The sequence below is a fragment of the Poromitra crassiceps genome, assembly GCF_964638095.1.
Source record: "Poromitra crassiceps genome assembly, chromosome: 26".
Lineage (NCBI taxonomy): Eukaryota > Metazoa > Chordata > Actinopteri > Beryciformes > Melamphaidae > Poromitra > Poromitra crassiceps.
In genome coordinates this window covers 1,122,184-1,141,543 of record NC_139640.1, presented here as the reverse complement: position 1 = coordinate 1,141,543, position 19,360 = coordinate 1,122,184, and the positions used below count along the sequence as shown (strand labels likewise).

The window sequence follows — 19,360 nt, the reverse complement described above, 5'->3', positions numbered from 1 at the left end:
TTAGTCGAGCATATAGATGGGCAGCTCCAATATTTGGGTGGCATAGGACTTCTCATGCATTTAAGCACTTACTCAGATATAATACTTATAATTACTACTGGTGGTCAGTGTTGGGCAAGTTACTTTCAAAATGTAATATACTACATATTACTAGATACTTTCATTTGCAAGTAATGAGTTACTTTACAATATTACTTTCTGTGTAGAGTAACTCGTTACTTATTACACTACTTTTGCATTACTTTTACCAAAAACGCCAAAATCGCCGCCTCTGAACCACCCCGAAAAATAATTTCAACGGCCTTGAAGTCAGTGTAAACAATCCAAAATTCTAAATGTTATTCTTTTCCTTCGTTATTGTCATCTGTAGTGGTTATTTGCATAAAAACACACAGTTTGATTAGGAAATGATTGTATCTTTTTTAAATATGTGCTTTGATTTAATAAAATGTAACTCAATTTGTAACTTGAGTTACTTGACAAAGTAACTGGTATAATATTACTGAAATCCTATAAGTAATAAGTTATATTACTGGGTTACAGCTAAAAGTAATATGTAATATGTTACTTTTGTAATGAGTTACCCCCAACACTGATCCCAGATCAGTTTTTTTTCTTCTGCTCTTCCTTTCTTACCTTCATCTTGGATGGTCTTTTTCCTCCTCGGATGGCGTTTCCCTCAAAGGAGAACTCGTTCTCTCTGATAACAGCCCTGCTGTCTTTGTCCCCGATGTAGGTCACTACATACATGTCAGGGGCCCACAGCTCAAACTCTCTCTCCCAGTTGATGATGGTGGACAGAGGAGCACTCACCAGGAACGGCCCTCTGGAGTGACCCTGGTGGACAAGTGGGGGCAGAGGAGCGGTTCAAGATTCACAGTCAAAGACGGTATAGACCTTATTCGATTGACTTCACTCACGTACGGGCACGCCCACCGCCGCCATATTGTTGTGTGGTTGTGTGGTTTTTGTTCAATAAGATTTAGCTGATTCAATTCTACACAACTTATTACAGCCTCCTTTATTTAAATGGCAAATCAATTATTCAAACCCTGGCACTGTGATGGAGAACTACGCAAACTCCTTCTGCAAAGACAATAAAGCTGCATTCACACCGACCTATTAAAGTTTTTTCGCTGGCATCGAGTTTACATACAAAGTCAATGCAAACGAGCGATTGAGCGTATATTCACCCGGGAGAAAAATCGCTGGGCGTCCGAGCGACAGAGACAGAGCGATGGGGAGAAAATTCGCTCGTCGCCCCAGATGAAATATCCCAACTCGAGCGAAAATACGCTGGCATCAGTCGCTCGCTGTTCAACGCTGATTGGCTGCCGTGTGAGAGTGAGTCAAGGATCACACTGGCTTGGAACAAACCGCTGGTTTATTGTGTGGCAACAAACCGCATTGACAGCTGATTGACAGGCTGACAGCTGACATGAAGTGAAGTCTGTACTACCGGTATAGAGCTCGCATTAGGAGCACGCTGATAGGCTTAGCTTGTAAACAACTACGGTGGCTCATAGTGGACAAATATGACATTGCGTAACGTTATAGCCTCCAGATGTCCGTCAATTCTTGTGCCTGTTGAGCGATTTAAACAGAGCGACAGAGCGATTCCAAAGGGTTGAATCGAGCGACAGAGAGAAAAATAAATATCTCGGTGTGAACACAGCTTTACACACACACACACACACACAGTTCCTTACCTCCTTATACAATGAGTAGAGGAAGACGGCGGTCTGTACAGTCTTGCCTAAGCCCATCTCATCGGCCAGGATGGTGTCAGTGGCCTGGGCCCAGGAGAACCTCAGCCAGTTCAGCCCCTCCAGCTGGTAGGGATGCAGGGTGCCCAGGTGTGTGTCCAGGTAATCCGGCTGCCGATCAAACTTGATGGTGGGCTGGAGAGATGAGGAAGAATACTAAATCCATATCTTGTCATGACTATTTCAACCTTTGTTTAGCCAGAGGAATACAGCTGACAGCCAGGTATCATCAATAATATGTCTAACATGGAGGTAGGTGATGCAACAACCGATGCATGTTGAGATTTGTTTGACGGTGAACAAGGCTGTTTAAAGTCAAACTGAACCCGTTCGTCACGTGCGTATGAGTCCGTTTCAGACTGAAAACATAGTTTGTCTAAGATGACAGGTTGAGAGGCGGGTCATAGTATCATGTCGATGATTTTATTTGACAATTCTGGGGACTGGATTGGGCTTTGGCCAATCCTGGCGTGTTCCGCCTCCAAATCGAGTGGGATACAGTGTGTTGTGGCGCTCCCCTCGGGAAGAGCCTGGTGACGTGAGGTTAGTGGCTGAGTGGAGCTCAGCGAGCCGCAGGCAGCCAGCTGCCTTCGTGTTGCCGAGCGGAGAGTGCAGCACGTCGGCCTGGAATCTCCGAAGTGCGACCCCTGACAACCAAGCTCTCGGATACGCACGCCATTATCGCTGCTGTAAATACGATATCCCTGGAATGCACGTTTTAACGAGCCAGTTACATTTCTTTGCATTCTTAGAGATTATAGTTTTCGTTTTTTGTTCATGTTTCTAACAATTGGCCAAGTTAGTAGTTAGTTTATGGGATAGGAATTCTGCCAGATGACAGGCACTAGGCGCCATTTTCGACTTCATTTGGAAGAGAAAATTATCCAGAAATGAAGATTTGATTGACAGCTGCATGTCGTGATATGATTGGATGAAATGGGGTAGAAATTTAATAGTACTAGGTGACGTCAGCAAACTGTACATTACTGTTATCAATGAAATCTTGAAAAATGAACTTTTGATGTGAAAAAGTGTGAAAAAGCTAAAGAAATTAGATTGTTATGATTTTCTTTGCATACGTCATTAAATAGGTGCACTGCATACCCAGGTATTTGAACTAAAAGAAAAGAAAAGTCATTTTTGGGTTCGGCGCGACTTTAAAAGTAAGCCAGGTTGTTTGTCTTGATATGATTTTCAGAAGGTCTTACGTCCACAACTGGATTCACAGGTGGTCTCTCCATCTTCTTGACTTTGACCCCCTTCTTCAGCTTCTTCACAGGTCTGCCCTCCTCACCCATCATCACCTCTCTGGAAGAGAGACACAACTTTATACACCATTTATCTACTGTATATTCAGTGTTGGGGGTAACTCATTACAAACGTTAACATATTACATGCAATATATTACTTTTAGCAGTAACTCGGTAATATAACTTATTACTTATAGGATTTCAGTAATATTATACCAGTTACTTTGTCAAGTAACTCAAGTTACAAATTTAGTTACATTTTACTCAATCAAAGCACATATTTAAAGGTCCCATTCCGTGCAAAAGCTGTTTTTACTTGTAAATGCATATATACTGCTGTCATCCCTCCCTGTAATGAGTGGTCACAAGCTCAGAACTGTCAGAGTTGGATTTGTCCCTATCCAGCGTCCCCCTGCAGTCTCCTCCAAGCCACGCCCCCTAACGCTCTGTTCCCCCAGACGGGGTATTGGGACGTCACGATGGTCCTCAAGCATACTGCGCGCGGTCTCTCTCACACAAGCTACCTGCAGCATTTTGTCTATAGCCACAAAATTAACACTTCTAGCTGGAGCGACGCCAACTGTACGTGATCCAGCAACTGCGGAGGTGCATTCGGTAAGTCTAGGCATTTTGAGATGTCCTCTTTAGCGTAGCAACCGTTAAGTTAGCGATAGCTCGTTGCTAACGTTAGTTGTGGACACAACCTAGCGTGCTGGTCCACAGACGCTAACCTGATTGGCCGCTGGGAGCCTGGGGCGGGCTCTCCCTCAGCGGCCAATGGGAACTGTTAGTTCTGAATATATTATAGAAACAGACCATTCTTGGGACGCAACGAGATGAGGAAGGGACAACTCCATCACAACAAACGGGGTTGCTATATTTTCGACAAATTAATCCAGAATCATATTTTATGGACCAGAGACACACGTTTTTAAGAGGTTACAGCTGCACGAATTGGGACCTTTAAAAAAGATACAATACAATATTACAGGAGATGCCTTATATAGCATTTGTGCAGCCTTTCAGCGTACCTGTGATTCCAGTAGGTGTGCTTGTAAATATCAAACTCGGGGATGTCCATGTCTTCGCTCTCCCAGCACGACTGGTCGTAGGCCAGGTCTCTCCATTTGATCAGGTAATGTACGTTGTTCTTCTTATCAACACTGACGTCGAGCGACGTACAGGGAAAGTCAAACAAAACAGCAATTAGCACACACACAAAAACACACCCAAGGTGTTGAAGTAAACGGTGCAGGTTTGCGCAAGTCGGACCCTTCTCCCCCCGACCCCTCTCTCTCTCTCTGGCACCGTGTGTGCGCTCGGGTTTGAGACGCGGCACTTTCTGTCTCCACTCTCGCTTCTTTGTACAGTCGGCGGAACTGAATAATATTGCTTCCTTATGTGTAACTATTTCCTGTGAGAGATTATAGATGCCCTACCTGTAATATTGTTTGCTTATATATATAATATATATATTTATAAAACGGCTCTCTCAAATCAAGCAATCTGATTGGTTCACAGCCATTGTATAAATCCAATAACCCACTCCAATAACCCATGGGTTATGAGTTGCCATGGCAACTCTCTTACTAAAAGCCTTTGGTTACCTCAAATGACAATGTAAAAAAAAACAAATGGCGGAGACAGCTGTCAGATCCTTGTGAATCGATCTTCGCTTATAACTTTACTAATACTTCGCAGAAAATTATGTTTTGTACAAGAATAGATGCGGGCTAATGTCTTCTTTGCAAAAAAAAGGCTGGTAACCCCGCATTTAACCCCGTAACGTTAGTTGGTGTCGGGCTTTCCAGAAAGCTCTCAGCTTCTCAGCAAGCGCCAGGATTGGCCAATGTCAACTTCAGTCTCCAGAACGATCCAATCAAATCACCCGCACGTTCTTGCGGTCCCGCCTTACAGTAGTGTTTCAACTGACTCTATCAGAATACCATGCCAGTCGGACTTATAGTATTATTATTATTATTATATTATCATACTTGGAAACCGTTTTATAAAAGCAATATAGCACTCGAGCAGCGTGTGTTGTGGCATATATCCCGCTGCTCAGCAGTTATCCCACTCGGCCGATAACAGCTGATCAGCGGGATATATTTGCCACAACACACTGGCTCTCATGCTATATTGCTTAAATATATAATATGCATAACTATTTCATGAGAGAGATTATAGATGATAGACCTGTGGTTGAGGATGCGGTGGATCTGAAGCCACTCCATCTTGACTCCATAGCGGTAGAACTCCTCCTCCATGTGGACAAAGAGCGGGTCCTTGTTCTTCCTCTTGGTGCTCTTGTCGTCGTCACCCTCGCCTCCAAAGTCCACCGGCGGCGGTTCGTCCATGTCGGTCTTCCTCTGGTAGTTACGGAACATCACCTGGCAGTTCAGCTCCAACTGAGGAAGAGAAGGAAAGAGGTTAAGGAAAGAGGAAGTGAGGATAGAGACAGTCCGCATGTCTGGGAACGCCCACAAAATGTTAAACGGTTGGCGCGCGAGTGGGGTAAAACCGCCGATATATCTCACGGGCCGACTCACCAAAAGACGGTGCTGCGGCTCTAAACTACAGGTTTGGGGGTTCTGGAGCAGAACACAAGACGTCTGCTCAGATGTGCGTTTACTGCGGTGGTTAAATCCCCGATCGTGTCTGCCTGGGCTGGGCTATCAGCTAAGTTCTAACTTTGCTGAATGGATAGAACGGGGGAATTTACCCCACCCTGACCCCGCCCCCAGCAAGGCTGAGCCAGCTAACCCAGCGTCTATGACGAGACGTGGCCTCAACCTATATGGACAGTGTGAAAACATAAAACATGTGTGTGTGTGTGTACAGTATGTATGCGCGCACACGCATGTGCGTGCATCCAGAAAAATTCAAACAGCACATTCTCAACCACAGGGTAGTAGGGGTGCTAATTTAGATTATGTATTTATTTTCTGACCGATAGCCGACCCTCGTTAACTGATCATTAACCGTTAACCGGGAATATTAAAATGTACTACATTACTTAGAATGGACGATCCCCGGCTAGCGAAGTTGAAGATACTATTTGTGCCCGGACAGCTGTTTCCCTGGATCATGTTCATACCCCTTAAAGGTCCTATCTGTAAGTTTGGCAGGAAAATAAACGTTCACAAAGTATTTTCTATTACCAGTGAGTGAATGCGCCGTTCCTTAACTTAAAAAACGAGCCCAGCCGCGTCTCTCTGCGTTCACCCATTGCAAAGATATTGCAGGATTGCCGCCTTGTCCTCATGGCTCCGGCGGAAATACCAACGAAGAAGACGGCTAACAGGAAGTGGCTAACGTTATGTTCGTCGCTAGCTGCTAGCAAAAGCAAACAACAACAACACAGAGTCCAGAAAAAAGTCCACACAAAATAAATAAATAAATATTTATCTAGTGAAGCCCGTCTGGCCAGACAGCAGCAATGTGACCTACATTGGGGGGAAACTAGAGTCGGGACTGTGTTTTCGGTTCATGGAGGGGCCTTGCTGCTTGTAGCTACTGTAATGTGGTTTTGACCAGATAGCGTTAGCTGCTTGCTAATGGATTTACCACCTGGTCAGAAACTCTGCTAACATTAGCGTCTTGTGTGAAGTAATGCAACCCTAACGTTACTACCGTTATGCTTATGGTCATGGAACATTATTGTTTGACTGCAGTTAGCTGCGGTGGTGAGTCTGCCGATTATAACGTTAGCGTGATGCTATATGCGGCTAACTAATAGATTTAGCTATATTTATAGAAATTACCACCAGCCCCACTAATAACGCTGGTGGCGTCTGTTGTTTTTGGAGGAGCGCTGTAGAAAAGGCTCCGTAAGGCCCCACCATCAGGCCTGTTCACGAACCGAAGGAGCCCGCGACCCAACGATGATGTCACCGCCGTGACAGAGTTCACCTTGTGAGGTCATCGGTGATGTCAGAGTTCCCCCTGTGAGGTCATCGGTGATGTCAGACGGTCTAGGGCAGGCTGTCTCCAGACTGTGTGATATCAGACGTGACCTTGTGAGGTCATCAATGATGTCATACCTCCCGGGACCTTGTGAGGTCATCAATGATGTCATACCGCAAATGTGCTGAGGTATAAAAAGCGATGTTCCATCTATCTCAGCTATCTATCTACGCTCTCTCTCTGGCCGCTTTAAAGGTGAAAAAATTTGAACATTAGAGGAAAAGCGCCCTGCTCGTCTTTTTCACTCATACTACCTTCTCTCCTCCCGAGGGATTTTTAAACTCCGCTGCTGCCAGAATTGGCAATAATCTGGCTTTCATGTTGACAGTGAACAACATCAAACAGACAAAACCAGCTGGCTACCGTCCGTGTGGTCGTTGTGTTCTGATCTGTACTGCACGCGACTGCAGGGAGAAACAAACAGCAGAAAAAAACGCTCAGTGCGCTGTGTTTTGTGCACAATGGAAGCGCTCTCAACATGATTTTCATAGCGTTCTGACTGAAAAAAAAACGCTTTTGGTGTGACTGTCCCCTAATGCGTCTAATGTGCACATCACATCATGTCTGTCATTTGCCGATGCAATAGCTCTGTACTCAAACTGACAGTCCGTCTCGCATTCTGAAAACGTTATTAAAAACAAAAAAATTGCACGCTACGGATCAGCCTCCTGAAAATCTGTGCAAAGATCGGCGCGGCCTGGGGTCCTTCAGGCTAGAGCGAGGTGCTCGCCGCAGGCGAATGACGTGCAGCGCACAGGCCCTCTTGAGGCGTCCTTGAGGCATCCTCTCAGCCTCTGGATTGCCTTTGCCCCGTGAGGGTCTGGTGAGACGAAGGAGGAGCACGGCCGGGAGTTACCCACAGAGCCTAGATCCTCCATGCACCGAAGTGCCAATACTGCGGTGTAGCACTAGCTCTATTGCAGCGGATTGGGGCATGATCAACCCTTCCGCGGGCAACGTTGCAGACAGAGTAGGAAGGCTGATCCGTGAGCGGCTGCTTCTGGGACGCGGGTCGGGGTCTTAATCGGCCTCGGCTGGGTCTACTGGGCGAGGGTGTATGATGTTGAGAGACCCGAAACACCTTACGACCCCAGATAACATCACTGATGACGCGTCCCAGCGCATGCTGTAGTATGTATTTTAGAATATTAACATCCATAACAGGTAGGATACACTTTCTCAGACACAAAGAGAGAGAACGTGTGTTTGTGTGTGGTTACCTGTAGCTCCTGCACCCATGAGCAGTGCCAGTAGGACATGTTGCACCATTTGACGAAGAACTCCCTCTCCCTGCGGCCGGCCAGCGGTGGGGGGTCGGGGGCTTCAGCGGGCAGGTCGGCAGGCCGCGGGACGGGCGTGGGGGCGGGCGGCTCCCCCCAGCGCCACGTTAAAACCTTCTGGACTTTGCCCTTCATAGGTGGACACTGGAAGGCAGGGGGGAAGAGGAGATCATTAGGCCTACGATGCTTAGCACAGTGGAGTTGAGTCAGTAGGGGTGCTCCAAAAAATCGATTATTGAAAGTTAATGCCACGATTCCTGGATCGATTCCAAACTCCCAAGAATAGATTCTTCTTCTTTTTTTTTACAGTGCACCTGAACGCAACATGCAAGATACCGGCTGAATAAGTGTCCAAATGTTCATGTCATTCTGGCCAATACTCCACTTCTGTTATAACATTTCAGTCTGGAATATCTTTCAATAACCATTATGACTAAAAGGCTAAAAGTAATCTCATGTGTAAGAAATGACTGTTCTACATTGAAGTAAAAATGTAAATAATTAACTTGTTTGTTTTGGATTTTTTTTTAGCTTCAAGAGTGCATTTTTGTTCGTATGACCCTCAATACAGGCTTTGAGAATCCTGTGCCACTTACTGATACTTACGCTTAAATTAACCCACTCATATTGCAAAATGAATTTAGGCCCTGACTGTAATACTTCAGAAGTTGAATTTGAAGTTCAGCATTAATACATTTGTCATTTTTTGTCTTAGATTTACCTTTGTGTGTTATTGCAATATAAAACTACATCATTGAGAATCGATTCTAGATTCTGGAATCGAGAATCGTTGGAATCGAGAATCGATTCTGGAATTGGATCGTGACCCCAGGAATCGGAATCGGATCGGATCGTGGCTTAGCCGGATCGGAGCACCCCTACGAGTCAGACTTGGACTCAAGTTCGAGTCCTGGACACATTTTCAGGACTCGTGAGTTGACTTTGACTTGAACTCTGATGACTTGGACTTGAACTCTGATGACTTGGACTTGGTGTGTCAGGACTCAGATAATGGGAACTCCACTCGGACTCGTCTTTGGTGACTCAGACTTTGACTTGACGACAGCAATGGCTTATCAATGAACAGAAACATGTCACATGTAGGGATGTCACGATACTAGAATTTCTACTTCGATACCGATACCCAGGAAAATATCGATACTCAATACCATTTCCGATACCACGTGATGACGACACATCAAAAATCAAGTTAGACAGATGGACGGACAGATGCACACTTCTCCATAATCTAGGCCTGATAAAACTCATTAAAACTTTGCACTGACAGCAGATTAGCCTTGCTCTAGCCATCAGCCTATCAGAACACGTTTAGCTTGTTGAAGCAACAGATACCCACCAATGATAGGGAGGGAAAAAATCAGTGATTTTTCATTAAGAGAAAGCGCTGCTGGTATCGAAATCGAAACTGTTGCAAATGAGTGTTGTATCCGTTTCAAAATGTTTGTATTGATACTTATCGGATACTATATCGATACCTGTTGCAAACGAGTATTGTATCCATTTAAAAATGTTAGTATTGATACTTCTAGATAGTGTCGATACTTTTGACAACCCTAGTCACATGTAATGCCATTTTGAAAATGTATGCTGATTTATCAGAACATTAGGAAATTAGGAAAAAAAAGTTAAAGGAACACTCTGCCCATTTTCAACCAGCTTTGTATACGGTAATTAGAACATCAGTAGTATATCAGAAAACTGTAAACTGTTTTGAAGTCTGTCATTTAATTTGACAGTTATTAAGTGTTGGACCAGTGACATCACTGGTCCACACTAACTCAAATTAATAACTCATTAACTCAAATCAACTCTCAATAACTGTCAAACTGAAGTCATTCATCTAGTTTGACAGTTATTGAGAGTTGATTTGAGTTAATGAGTTATTCATTTGAGTTAGTGTGGACCAGTGATGTCACGGGTGCACACTTGAACACTCAATAACTGTCAAATTAAATGACAGACTTCAAAACCGTTTACAGTTTTCTGATATACTACTGGTGTTCTAATGATACAAAGCTGGTTGAAAATGGGCAGAGTGTTCCTTTAAATGTATAACTGCCACGGCTGGCACAGTCTTTTCTTTAAATGCTGTAGGTTAACCCGCCCACACAAAGTAAAAAAGCCGCCGTCTTTTTCTCTCTCGCACAAACACGCACAAGATGAAATCTGCAAAGCCACGTGCACACCCACCCACACACACACGCACGCACGCACGCACACACACGCACATGCGCAGGCTCGTCGTACGCGCCGGCGCGCAGTAGCGCTCACCATGCAGCGGGGGCAGATCCACTCTCCGTTGGGGATCTCGGGCAGGGGGGGGTTGAGGCAGTGGATGTGGTAGGAGGAGGGGCAGGTGTCACAGCACAGCAGCTCCCCTCCATCCTTGCACACCCTGCAGAACTCGATGTGGTGGTCGTCCTCCTCCTCCACCCCCTCGTCCCTCCGCTCCTCCTCGTCCTCCGCCTCGCCCTCGGACAGCTCCTCCCTGGCCTCCCACTGGATCCCCTCCTTCTCCTGGTGGCAGGGATACACAGGGACGGGGAGGGGAGGGGAGGGGAGGGGAGGGGAGGGGAGGGGAGGGGAGGGGAGGGGAGGGGAGGGGAGGGGAGGGCAGACAGGCGGGGAAGGTATGCGGAACAGAGAGAGAGGGAAAAGGGAGGGGGGTGCAGGGGGGGGATTGAACAACAGCAGGAGGGGGGCGGGGGTGTGTGCATGTTTGCGTGTGGAGTGTGGGGGTGGGAGGGGTAAGGGGAGGGGAGAGGAGAGGAAATGGGGGATGGGGGGGCGCAAGGCGTGCGGTGGGGGGAATGGGAGAGGACAGCCGGGAACATGAGCACAGGGTTTAGGTGGGGGGGGGGGGGGGTGGTGGGAGTGGCGGTGGGGGGCAGTGAAGGACAAAGGAAGAGGGAAGGACATGTTTAAAACAAATGTTTAAAATTACAATTAACAACCGACACCCACCCAACACCCTGAACAGTTGTAGTTTTTTCCGTGCTGCTCCAGACTGAGGGTTTTAAGCCTAATCCTGTCTAACCTATGACTTACTGGTCTTCACGACAAAGTGTGTGTGTGTGGTGGGGGGGGGCGGTGGTATTACAGTACTCACGCAGTGCGGGCAGCTCCACTTGCCCTCGGGCGCCTTCTCCATGTCGGGGTCCAGGCAGACCATGTGGTAGGCTCGGGGACAGGTGTCGCACAGGATGATCTCGCCTCCCTGCTGACACACCTCGCAGTAGTCCTGGTGGTCCGTCTCGTAGCCGTCGCCCTCCTCCGTCTCCACTGAGGAGAGGACATAACACAGAAGAAGGACCGAAAAAAATGTGTGAGGGATAAAGGAACTGGACCACACACGGTGTGCAAAAACCCACTGAAACCTTCACTGCTATCTCGTACAAACCCTGTTCCTCGTTCGACGAAGAATAACCGAAATATTTGCAACGACCATAATTATGCCCGATAACGAAACGGATTTTTTTTTACGTTATTATTTGCATGCCGACCTTTCTTCTTTTTCTTAGCGCCCTTGGGCTTCTTCTTGGAGCGGCTGCTGCGGTTGGAGCCGTCGGACACGGAGAAACTGCCGTCGTCAAAGTCGCTGTCCACATCCGGCTCATCTTCATCGCTCTGGAGACAGAGAGAGGGAGAGAGAGGATGGCGAGAATGATCATTCGTGAGGTGAAAGGATGGTCTCGTTCTCGAATCTTTAATGTTTTCGAAAACATTAAGAATAGAGTGAAAGAAACGGTATCTTACAGAGGAGCGCTTCCTCTTGCTGTTGAGGCCGCCCAGTTTGATCTTGAGTGGAGCCACCTTCTTGGCTTTGGGCTTTGGCAGAGGTTTCGGCGTGGTCTTCGATTTCTTGCGAGCATTGGGACCTGAGAAGACACCGTTATGTATGAGATGGGAATCCAGACCGACATTCATTCAGTTAAATTAAGAAAAAAACCATTAAATGGCCATTTGTATAAAAAAGTAAATAGTACATTTTCATACACCAGTGACAATAACAAAATGAGATATCCAAGCTGCATTCACACCGACCTATTAAAGTTTTTCGCTGGCATCGAGTTTACATACAAAGTCGATGCAAACGAGTGATTGAGCGTATATTCGCCCGGGAGAAGAATCGCTGGGCGTCCGAGCGACAGAGACAGAGCGATAGGGAGAAAATTCGCTCGTCGCCCGAGATGAAATATCCCAACTACGCTGGCATCAGTCGCTCGCTGTTCAACGCTGATTGGCTGCCGTGTGAGAGTGAGTCAAGGATCACACTGGCTTGGAACAAACCGCTGGTTTATTGTGTGGCAACAAACCGCATTGACAGCTGATTGACAGGCTGACAGCTGACATGAAGTGAAGTCTGTACTACCGGTATGTAGCTCGCGTTAGGAGCACGCTGATAGGCTTAGCTTGTAAACAACTACGGTGGCTCGTAGTGGACAAATATCATGACATTGCGTAACGTTATAGCCCCCAGATGTCCGTCAATTATTGTGCCTGTTGACGAGCGATTTAAACAGAGCGATTCCAAAGGGTTGAATCGAGCGACGGAGAGAAAAATAAATATCTCGGTGTGAACACGGCTTCACACAGCTTAGAAACCATCTTTTCAGTTGCGTTCACATGTAACGATCGGGTTACGATCAGAGAAAACTCGCACGTTTATCCCGCGCGTGGCGGCGTTACCTTTGCCCTCTTTGGTCTTGGCCTTGCGGAGTGGGGGCACGGGGGGCGCAGCAGGTGGCGGTGCAGCGACAGAAACAGGAGCAGGCGCAGGAGCAGGCGCGGGCGCAGGCGAGGCGGCAGCCCCAGTCTCTGCTGCCCCTCCATCCGCCCCTGCAACCACCATGCTCTCTACAGCCGCAGCCACGTTGGCAGCTGCCAGGGCTGCATTGGCAGAGGCAGAACCCTACAGGAAGACAGAACACCAGAGTCAGAGAGGCTGCTTTCTACCGTCACGTACATCCTATAAATGACAAATCTATCACAGTTAGGGATGCACCGATCCACTGTTTTCACTTCCGATACGATTCCGATACCTGAATTTGGATATCTGCCGATACCGATATTATGCCGATACCAATATCTTGAATATACAGTATAGGCAAAGAGTTGGCCAATTAAAGATTTTTTTTTAAATATACCTTGCAAAAAGCAGACAAAATTAAGAAAATATACAAGGCAAAGAAGGATACTATTATACATGGGCAAATTACGGCCAGAGATTGCTGGAATTGCAAAAAGAAAAAAAAAAAATATATATATATAGATAGATATATTTTTTTTTACGGATTCCGATCCGATCCGATCCGTGAATTAGTGCCAATAGCGGCACCCGATACCGATATTGGATCGGATCGGCCCCATCCCTAATCACAGTATATGTTAAGTTAGTTGGGGAGGAATCACCAGAGTCCTCACGATATGATATTATCACGATACTTAAGTCACGATACAATATTATTGCGATTTTAAAAAAATGATTGCGGGTCATTACCTTTTTTTAACTGCAAATGATGTCCCCAAAGTAAGAAACTCTGTCAACATGTTTTCTCTAATAGCATAAAGTTTCCAGTCTGTTCATCTCACTTGGGATTGTCAAGCAAACAGACTGACCAACACTGTCATAAATGCTGCATGATGCACTTGACAATTTATATAAGAAAAAAATATCGCAATACTTTGCATTCGTGCGATACGATATAGTGCCACGCAAAATATCGTTGTGCTATGCTGCATCGATTTTTCATATATACAGGAGATGATAACGCATTGTATAAATGACAAATCTCTCACAGGACGTGGTAAGGTAGCCTTGTAACCATGTTGACAATACCTTGAGAGGGTTGTTTGTGCTGAACTCTCTCCACTTGGCCATCATCAAAGTCATCATCTTAGAAACGGCGATCTTGGGGTTCTTCGCTGCAATGAGCGGCCTAGAGGCATAAAATGGACCAGAAATAGAGTGAGTTTTGATTGATATTTTCCTAACAAACGCATGACTTCTCAGTGACGACAGAGAGGCAAAGACTAATATCGACTCTTAACAAGTGTAAGAAATGGGAAGCCCCACCTGACAAACTGGCTGAAGGCCTTGTAGTTGGTGAGGGAGCTGTAGTCTTCCTGAGTAAAGACATGGTCGATGTCCTTCATGCCCCACGCCTCCAACAGCTGGCCGGAGCTTTTAGGCTTGAAGGTGGTTGGGCAGAATAGGCAGTGGGGAGGTTAGTTGGCATTTCGGGTTTAAGTTGGAGGCGTTTGCCCCGCAACTCCTGTCAGCCCTGCAGGAAATAACTGTCCGCTCTACAAACTGACCGAGTCTGCCTTTATTCTTACCTGACAATCTTCATCGTCGTCATCGTCGTCCTCCTCTGGTTCTGGATCTTTACGTTTGCTCTTGGAGCTGGACGAGCCGCCTCCTTTCTCCGCGCCGCCTTTCTTCTTCTCTTTCGCAGAGCTGGAGCGCTTCTTCTTCTTCCTCCCGGGGGCATAATCGCTCCCTTCACTTTCTGACCGCGCTCCTCCCTCGTCTGCATGCCTCTCTGCCGCTTCCACTCTAACCAGGGGCTCTGGGGAGCTGACTGGCAACTCCTTCAACACACACAGAGAGCATCGTTCTTTGGTTCACTGATTATTTCATATCCCTGAACCTTTAGTTGCCTGTAGGAAGGCAGTGGTGCTAATATATTTTTGTTGATCATTTTAATTGTAAATTGTGGTGCCATCACATGGTCGACGTCACACTGCTCTTATCTGCCATGTCATCTGTGGGGCTTAATTGGTCACCGGATTGATCACACATTTCAAGATAAGTGTTTCTCTATATTCTATTTTATCCAGCCATTAATACAACATCTGTGATGAATGAAACTCACATGTAATACATCATCACATCCCATCAATTAATTTTCACTAGATTTCATCCAAAAGTAACGTAGTGCTAGTGACAGAATGTAAGACTATTTTGGTCCTGGGTTTAATACACGTTCTGTAATAGAACATCTAAAAGCAAAACTCTTATCAGATGGAGGGCCCTGGGACACAATGAGGCCATTTACACCTGGCGTTAACATGTGGTTTCTGCCATCAGATTGCAATCCGATTGCAATCAGATTGCAGAAATGGTTGTCCTCACAATCCGCATAAAGTCGCTGTATCCAGATTGAGAGGACACATTGCATTTACACTCGTGTTCAATGTGTACACAATGCATCCCTGACCACCTCCGGAGGTGGTTTGGCCGATCAGATTGCAATCCTTCTTCAATGCGTTTTGGGGGGTGTTTACGCCTGGCATTTCAAGTGATAAAACACAATCCGATTGCAATCTGATCACAGAAAACGCATGTTAGCGCCAGGTGTAAACGGCCTCACCGTCTTGGAACATGTGATTCCTTGAGGTGCAGTTTGATCAATCTATTTCGGAGGTCCTTGAAAAGGTTTGGCAGCCCTTGCCGGAGATAATAACTACCAAGGTTACCTCTCTGACAGGTCTCTGCCTCTTGCTGCTCCTGCTCTCCCTGCTCTTTTTGGCTTTCTTCTTCTTCTTCGCCTTGGGTACCTCCACTTCAGAGACAGCATCCTCTGGCTCATCCGCATCTGCCCAAAGACATGGATTCATTAGAGACAGACAGACGTAGTATAGATGACAGTCTACCTGGACACACGGGTAGTAGGCACCAGAGTAGAGGCCACCGCGCACTCACTCGCACAACTTGGGCAAAATGGTCGTGCACACAAACAGTCTCACACACACACACATTGTAGGCTACACAGCGAATGCCACCACAACAGCACAGGTTGAAACTTGCCCGCCGTAAACAAACACTATCGTTGAAACTTTGACAGTTCACAACAAGACACGATACAAGTCGCTGCAATAAGCGCGATCAATTAAAAAACAAAACTATAAGCAGCACTTGCTAACTAATCTATCATGGCGAGTGACGGAGCAGCAGCGGCTAGCTAGCTAACGTTAGCCGCTTCGCATTGAAGGCGATGGTGCTTTTCCAAAGCGAGCTTTTACCGTGAAGAAGTGAGCGCTCGTCTGTAGGTCCAAAGTCTCCCCTCTCATCCTCGCTACCCGACATGTTTTAGGCTTTTTATTTGTATTTCTTTGCCGATCGAATCGATCTCTCCTCTCAAACCTTGCTGCTCAGTCGGCAAGGGAGGAGGGAAAATGACGTGTTGGGGGCCGTTGTTGTAGAATGGACCGGGGGTGTCCAGGAAGGGAGGGAGGGGGCGGTGAGTGCTGTAAGAGAGAGAGAGAGAGAGAGAGAGAGGAGGGGGGGGAGGGGGGGGGGGGGGGGGGGGGTAAAAACATTGGTTGATAATCCTGGTAATTGATTATTATTTAAATTGATCGGAATCCAATTAACCACCTGCCCGCTCTCAAACAAGTTGGCTAACTAGATGAATATGATCTGTTGTTGATTTGTAGCTTACAATGAAGGAAAGTGTGACACCCGTCTCAATCAATGAGCTGTAAATTGCCAATGTCGACCTAGCAAGGAAAACTTTAAGTATTCAAACCCCATCCTTACACACAGAAACTTACTGGGTGGTGGTGGTGGTGGTGGTGGTGGTGTGTGTGTGGGGTGTGTGTAGTCCCGGGTCGAGGAGGCGTCTCTCTCTCTCTCTCTCTCTCTCTCTCTCTCTGTGCAGGCAGGGATATAACTCCGTCGTTACCTTGTTTGTTTACGCAGCTGTTACATGTAGCGATCATTCAAGTAGCCCGCACCGATAATAATCAGCGAAATCAAAACGAGCCGTCAATAATAATAATGACCCAAACACGTTGTTCCGTCCCCCTTCCTTCTCTCTCTCCCCCAGCCAGCACTCAGAGGCAGAGCTTAGCTAACATCCTCGCACAACACACAAAGGGGACAGACATCCCATAATAATCCCCCCTCCCACACTCGGCAGAACTCTGCATAGTTACCTCGCAACGGACAGACCATAATACTCAGCCTGCCCCCACCTCCCTCCCGAGCTCCACCACCACCACACACACGCATGCACGCACGTACACTTCTCTCTGCGAGGCATGCATGCACACTCTTCCCCTTTCCACTAGTCGCAATAACCCCGTTGTCATGGTGACACTCCTCCCCCCCCCCCGCCCTTTCTGACAGACCCAAGACAGACCATAATACTCCAGTGTAGCATACATCCCATAATATACAACTCCAAAAAGACAAGAACGGAAAAGAGAGAGAAAACACACACACACCAGTCACATGGTTCCAGGGAAACTCTGGTGACAGACCATAATATTCAGTGAGCACGTCCACCTGGCATGAGCATGAGTACACCAAGACGTCTCAGAGGCTTCACCTCATTTCTGCTTGACCCACACAGGTAGCCTGCAGCCTGCAGGGACAGGACTGACCCACACAGGTAGCCTGCAGCCTGCAGGGACAGGACTGACCCACACAGGTAGCCTGCAGCCTGCAGGGACAGGACTGACCCACACAGGTAGCCTGCAGCCTGCAGGGACAGGACTGACCCACACAGGTAGCCTGCAGCCTGCGGGGCAGGACTGACCCACACAGGTAGCATGCAGCCTGCAGGGACAGGACTGACCCACACAGGTAGCCTGCAGCCTGCAGGGACAGGACTGACCCACACAGGTAGCCTGCAGCCTGCGGGGCAGGACTGACCCACACAGGTAGCCTGCAGCCTGCGGGGCAGGACTGACCCACACAGGTAGCCTGCAGCCTGCGGGGCAGGACTGACCCACACAGGTAGCCTGCAGCCTGCAGGGACAGGACTGACCCACACAGGTAGCCTGCAGCCTGCAGGGACAGGACTGACCCACACAGGTAGCCTGCAGCCTGCGGGACAGGACTGACCCACACAGGTAGCCTGCAGCCTGCAGCCTGCGGGACAGGACTGACCCACACAGGTAGCCTGCAGCCTGCAGGACAGGACTGACCCACACAGGTAGCCTGCAGCCTGCAGGACAGGACTGACCCACACAGGTAGCCTGCGGGACAGGACTGACCCACACAGGTAGCCTGCAGCCTGCAGGACAGGACTGACCCACACAGGTAGCTGCCCTACAGCCTGCAGGACAGGACTGACCCACACAGGTAGCCTGCGGGACAGGACTCCAGGACTTCGAACCCAGCCTCCTGTCAGTACAAGAGGACTGTTATTTAATTAGGACTTGCCCGTAGTCTGGCCTTCAGCTAGTACAACACAGGCCAACAGCTGCACACGTGTATTTATCAATACACAGGATATGATGTTTCTACCCCTTGCGCTATAATGCAATGGTAGCTATTCATATAATGGGCCCAATTCAGAGTTTACAAATGTCAAATACAAATGACGACCACAGAAAACACAAGGCTGTACCGTCATCAATCTACACTACAGCACCATGAGACCACTTTTCACTGTCCCTCAGCCTTCTGCGAAATTTGGGAAGATGGCTTAGTTCTGCTGTATGGTCCTGGGATCAGCTGTAGAAAGTTGCAAATCTGGAACACGCCATTCCTCTGAGTGATTTTAAAAGTCTATACTGCAGACGTTTGCTTTCCTTGTGAATGTATACTGCAGTGTAACTTGTGTGGTTTTGTATTGTATTCCTTGTATCTGCTTGTTCAGGGCCGGTTCCAGAACAAGATGACTAGGGATGCATCCTAGATAGGAAGGGGTGCACATGCACGGGCCGACCCATGTCAAAAATTTGACATGTTATTTTACTAAAAATAATGCATTTTACCATCATTTCAACTAGAATGATACCAGCCAAGCAAGAATATTTCAAGTGTTTCAAGTGCTTTACTGAAATATTTGGACCATATAATGATAATACAATTATCTCAACCTTAAAAGGTTACATACAGGTGCCAAAAAGCCATAAATTCACATCAAAGAACAAAGAAAAACAACAATTATAATTCAAGTTTAAACAGTAAGTGTGCAGCTGCAGCATTTATTAAAAAAAGAAAAAAAAAGAAAAGAAATTACCACTCTTTTCAACTGAGCATGCAGACAATTAAAATAAGGGTGCAATGCGTGCTTTTGCACCCCTGTAAAACCGGGCCTGTGTTGTTGCTCTCTTG

General features: G+C 47.0%; 1 protein-coding gene across 2 annotated transcripts in view; it reads right to left on the bottom strand.

Annotated features, from left to right (window-relative positions):
• Positions 1-17,109, bottom strand: part of chd4b (chromodomain helicase DNA binding protein 4b) — a 51,708-nt gene extending 34,599 nt beyond the window's left edge. For both annotated transcript variants that reach the window (XM_083661360.1, XM_083661361.1), the window contains exons 1-17: positions 16,843-17,109; positions 16,312-16,536; positions 15,766-15,884; positions 14,623-14,877; positions 14,360-14,475; positions 14,123-14,222; positions 12,973-13,195; positions 12,040-12,161; positions 11,787-11,910; positions 11,393-11,565; positions 10,555-10,800; positions 8,203-8,406; positions 5,213-5,424; positions 4,048-4,179; positions 2,975-3,074; positions 1,710-1,901; positions 637-837 (exon numbers count right to left, since the gene is read on the bottom strand). In XM_083661360.1, the coding sequence (XP_083517486.1) occupies positions 637-837; positions 1,710-1,901; positions 2,975-3,074; positions 4,048-4,179; positions 5,213-5,424; positions 8,203-8,406; positions 10,555-10,800; positions 11,393-11,565; positions 11,787-11,910; positions 12,040-12,161; positions 12,973-13,195; positions 14,123-14,222; positions 14,360-14,475; positions 14,623-14,877; positions 15,766-15,884; positions 16,312-16,375 (2,583 nt within the window). In that variant the 5' untranslated portion in view covers positions 16,376-16,536; positions 16,843-17,109. The remainder of the gene's footprint in view (positions 1-636; positions 838-1,709; positions 1,902-2,974; positions 3,075-4,047; positions 4,180-5,212; positions 5,425-8,202; positions 8,407-10,554; positions 10,801-11,392; positions 11,566-11,786; positions 11,911-12,039; positions 12,162-12,972; positions 13,196-14,122; positions 14,223-14,359; positions 14,476-14,622; positions 14,878-15,765; positions 15,885-16,311; positions 16,537-16,842) is intronic.
• Between the last annotated feature and the right edge of the window lie 2,251 nt (positions 17,110-19,360).